Source organism: Lontra canadensis, unplaced genomic scaffold, assembly GCF_010015895.1.
Source record: "Lontra canadensis isolate GAN:19392208 unplaced genomic scaffold, GSC_riverotter_1.0 scaffold13, whole genome shotgun sequence".
NCBI classification, from domain to species: domain Eukaryota; kingdom Metazoa; phylum Chordata; class Mammalia; order Carnivora; family Mustelidae; genus Lontra; species Lontra canadensis.
In genome coordinates, this window is record NW_022631007.1 from 13,218,271 (window position 1) to 13,223,092 (window position 4,822).

The window sequence follows — 4,822 nt, forward strand, 5'->3', positions numbered from 1 at the left end:
TTTTTTTAAAGGTAGTTTCTACACCCAGGGTGGGGCTTGAACTCATGACCCTGAGAGCAAGAGTCATGTGCTCTATGGACGGAGTCAGCCAGGTACCCCAATCATGACCTTTTTTTTTTTAAAAAGATATTATTTATTTATTTGACAGAGATCACAAGGAGGCAGAGAGGCAGGCAGAGAGAGAGGAAGCAGGCTCCCCGGTGAGCAGAGAGCCCGCTGCGGGGCTCGATCCCAGGACCCTGGGACCATGACCCGAGCTGAAGGCAGAGGCTTAACCCACTGAGCCACCCAGGCGCCCCAGTATTTTCAATCATGACCTTTTTAATAACCGAGAGGCTGAGGCCAAGGTAGGCATCGAGGCCGTCTTCCCGAAGGATCTCTGAGGACCATGGACAGGCACCCCATCGGGGTACAGGCATCCAGCCCTCTCACTCCTCCTCTCAGGGCAGAGCCAGTGCTTCAGCCAGAAAAGCCGATTGGTCCTGCCTCATCAGGGCCCCAGAGCCCATCTCGTGAGCCTAGAAAGAGGGGCAACTTGAAAAAACCACCCAGACAACTTCCCCACGGGTTTGATTGTATAAATAATTTATTTCTGTTCACAGCATCATATATGCATATAAAAGGGAACAGGAACAGAAGAATGTTCAGGACAGAGAATTACAGCAGTAGAAACGAAAACTGAAACTGGGAGACGTCGTCCCATCACCATGACAGAGAATCTGTGAAGAGAATCCGTTTGAAACAAAACCGGCCTCCCTGTGTCTATGAGAAACAATTTTAAAAGCTCACGTGGGGAGGCCAGCTTCCTCTGTGTGAAACCCATTCATTCTCCAAAGGCCAGGAGGTATAATAAATCACTGGTGCTATGTCGGACCAGGGGGTCCCCCAAGACCACTCCAAGGTGAGTTGATGTGTGCTTCCTCTGTTTGGTCAGAGACAAAAATGGGCTATTATTAGGTCAAACAGGACAGAAATCAACTGAGACTCTTAACTATTAGTGGACACACCACAGGGCTTTACTTTACTGCACAATTACGAACAGCTGACTGCACCCTTAAGTCTTGAAAATGCAAAACCCAAAATCATGTAGCTTCGTTGGTTAAGCATGACAGGATTGGAACAGTGATCTTGAACCCAAGTATGGTTAGCACGAGATGGTGACAGTATTTGGCATCTGTAATGTCACAAAATAAATATATTATTCTCTCAATAGTGTGGAACTACCAAAATGTCAAAGTGCATAAGAAATTGTTACATGTGAAGAAAATAAAGGAAGATGGATTTTTTTTTAATAACTCTATACAGAATCTTCAGATGATGGGACCAGCCCATTTAGAAATCAGTGACTATGCTGTTGATATGTAAACCGAAATCCTGCAGGCTTTCCCACGTCTTTAGCTCTCTTTTCTCTACTGAGTTCCCACAAAAAGACCAGCATTGGAGAGGTACCAAATTCACCGACAAAAGATAAAAAAGGAAGATGGGCTGGGTTTCCTCTTTTTAAATATTTCATATGAGAATTGGGTTTCAAGCAGGAAGCCAGGACTTCAACCTCTGGTTCTTAAATTAACTTTCTGAGTGCAATGGACAATAGGCATGGATTTAGAATTTGATTTACTCACATGCTCAAGCATGATCATGCCCAATTTCTATAGGCCTCCTTTGTAAAGAAATTTCTCACAGTGGGGGGAGGGGCGATACACCTAATTCTACCTGTAAACATGAATTTTAAGAGGAAATAAAAACCAAACAGTTAAACGTCAAGTTTCCCTTTTGATACTGTGTTTCAGGGTAAATGACATCTTCTGCAAACCAAGACTCAGTCCTGATTATAAAAGATTTTTAAATTACATTATTAAAAATATGTATTTATTCTTCTTTTGCTTTATCTCTTTTCCAAAGCCTCTTTCAAGTAAACTGTGAAGTGCCTGAGTACAGGTGATCATTACATCACACGTTTTCTTTTATCTCAAGCACTCATTGTTTGCATTTGCTACGCAGGCCAGTTCCCACAAGAATGGATTAGGAAGGACCTCATCCTTGTGCTTTTCCTTCGCTCTTAAATCCATGCAACGAGGTCGGCTTTTGCAACAAGGTGGGGTTTTATTTTTTGGTGCATGACATCAAATACTCTAACGAGACATTTTTAATGAAATACTTAAACCAGATAGGCCACAATGAACCAAATTAGAAATTTGAACATGTCGCCACTTGCAGCGTAAAGGGATCTAAAAGGGCAAAGTCTTTTTTTTTTTTTCTCCCTAAGGTGAATATTTCCAAGGTGAGTATTCATTTGTAGAATTTTTTAAAAAATATGTCTGAAAACCAAAAACCCATCATCAGGCGGTTAGTATTAGAAGAGGCGTCCTTTGCAAAAACCATCTTGCATTTCAGCACACATCTGTAGCTGGTGTGCTTACACAAACCAATCAGTAGGCTAAGAGATTTTAAGATTCCACACATAGGGGTCTAGGTATTTATGCCGATTACACAGTATAGAGGGAGGTCCCTGTATCTACACACACACCCCATCCAGCATTTACGCCACAAGCCTTACCCTTTAAACACCTTTAACTATCCTGCAAACAGTAATACATCATTGGCCACCACCTCCAACAGTTTTTTTTTTTTTAATTTTTATTGGTCTCTTTGTGTGATAATGACCTACACATGGACAGGGTCCAAACCATCTGGAAGATGTCTGATTCCAGGCTGAAAAGCAGTTCTCACCAGAACTGGTCTTCCGTAGCCACCAAAAAGCACCAGAAAAGGGGCATCTTCGAGGCCATTCCCCAGCCAAGGCCAGCGCAGTGCCCGTGCTCTGGGCTATTGTATTGTTCCAGGCAGTCCTGTCATGGCCCAAACCACCACCTCATTTGGGCCCAGAGCAGGACAAATGAAATTTCAACAGGGGCCTGCCCTGTGACATAAATCATCCCCCTTCCAGAGCCCGTGAATGCAAGGGTCAGCGGTACCCGCCCCAGGACCTCCCACTGCCAGCATGCCTCCAAACGTGTACTCCCAGGGTTCTGGGAACCGCAGACCTCCGGTAACTCACAGGTGGGAGCCCCCAGGGAGGGCGGGGCAGCCTGAACTTCTGGCCCTCCTGGAGGAAGAAATCTCTTTTGTCTCTGACATCTGAGCCATCCACCTGGGCCAGGAAGGCGGACAGGAGGCCAGGCACGTCCACTCCCCAGCGCCCCCCCCCCATTAGTAGCTCTGGCATCCAGACAAAAGGTCCCCTGAGCTGGGGGTGGGGGTGGATCGAGGGCAGGCTAGCAAGTCAGCATACACACCCAGGTTAAGTCACTAGTCCTGCGTCTGGGCGCACAGATTCCGTTTTAAAAAGTCGAAGCATTGCTTTGGTTCTATGTCTTTGTTCGCGGGCGCAGATTCTCCTTCATCCACCCACCCACCCACCCATCCATCCATCCATCCATCCCTGACTCGCTCGCTCGCTCCCGGCTCGCTCCCCGCTCGCTCCCCACCGCGGCCGGCCGCATTACCGCTTCTTCTTCTGCTTGAGGGACTTCCTGCGTTTCAGGATCATCTCATAGAGCTTGTCCATGCCCTCGGTGAGGCCCTCGCCGATGATGGCGCACGCCGGCTGGACGTGGTAGGTGGTGGCCGGGATGAGCTCGTGCAGCGCCAGCTGCTTCTCGATCTCGGCCACCGGCAGAGATTTGGGGAGGTCCTGCTTGTTGGCGATGACCAGCAGCGGCGTGCCTTGGTTCTCGGCGAACTTGGTCACCTTGTGCAGCTCCGTCTTGGCCTCCTCCAGCCGGTCCACGTCCACTGAGTCCACCACGTAGATGATGCCGTCCGTGCAGCGGCTGTAGGACTTCCACAGCGGCCGCAGCTTCTCCTGGCCGCCCACGTCCCAGAAGTGGCAGCTGATGCCCTTGGCCGTGCCGTTGCTCAGCTTGATCTTCTCCGTGTTGAAGCCGATGGTGGGCACCGTGTTCACGAACTCGTTGAACTTGAGCCGGTAGAGCACCGTGGTCTTGCCGGCCGAGTCCAAGCCCAGCATGACGATGTGCAGGGACTGAAAGGCCGAGATGTTGGAGGAGATGTTGCCCATGGCTCCTCGCTGCGGCGCCGGCCACTGCGGCTGCGACGGGAGGGCGCCGCCCCCCGAGCAGTGACGGGCCCGACGCGGCCGGGCGCACCGGGGCCGCCCCTGTCGCGCTCGGCCTCGGGCACCCGCCCGGCCTCGGCGTCCCCGGGGCGCACCGCTCAGGGCGCTCAGACGCCGCGGCCCCCGCGCCCGCGCGGGCCGGGCATCGCGTCTCTCCCGCGGGCTTTTGTCTCCCACGAAGCCGCCTCCGCTGCCGCGGCTCAGGGTGCCCGCGCCCGGCGCCCTCCCCCGGCCCCGGCTCTCTCTGCGGCTGCCTCCGACCGCGCCCCCGCGTTCCGGCCGCTGCCCGGCTCTCTGCCGCCCGCCCGCCGGCGGCTCCCGGCGCCCAGCGCTCGCCTCTGCCTCCCCGGGCGGCGGGGCTGCTCCCGCTCCCGGGCGCGCCTCGGAGGCGCAGGCGGGGCGCGGGCTTCCCCGGGCGTCGCTGCCGGCGCGGCCGCCTGGCTGTCCCCGCAGTCCCCGCTCTGTCGCCTCCGCCGCCGCCGCCAGCCTGCAGCGGCGGGAGGGCGCCCGGCCCCGCCCCCGGCCCCGCCCCCGGCCCCGCCCCTCATGCCCCGCCCCCCACCGCCCCTAGCAGGGCGAGCACCTCCCCGCCCGCCCGCGCGCGCTGCTTTCGCGCCTTCCGAGCGTTCGAAATCACCCTCCGCGTCTCCCTCCCGCGCCGCGCGCAGACAATGGGCCCGGGCC

General features: G+C 53.8%; 1 protein-coding gene across 1 annotated transcript; it reads right to left on the reverse strand.

Annotated features, from left to right (window-relative positions):
• Nucleotides 1-568: 568 nt before the first annotated feature.
• On the reverse strand, nucleotides 569-4,612 carry ARL4C (ADP ribosylation factor like GTPase 4C). Its single transcript, XM_032857545.1, has 2 exons — nucleotides 3,045-4,612; nucleotides 569-1,174 (listed from the first exon to the last, which is right to left on the reverse strand). Exon 1 carries the CDS (start codon nucleotides 4,079-4,081, stop codon nucleotides 3,503-3,505), a length of 579 nt encoding a protein of 192 aa, XP_032713436.1. The 5' UTR covers nucleotides 4,082-4,612; the 3' UTR covers nucleotides 569-1,174; nucleotides 3,045-3,502.
• Nucleotides 4,613-4,822: the final 210 nt, after the last annotated feature.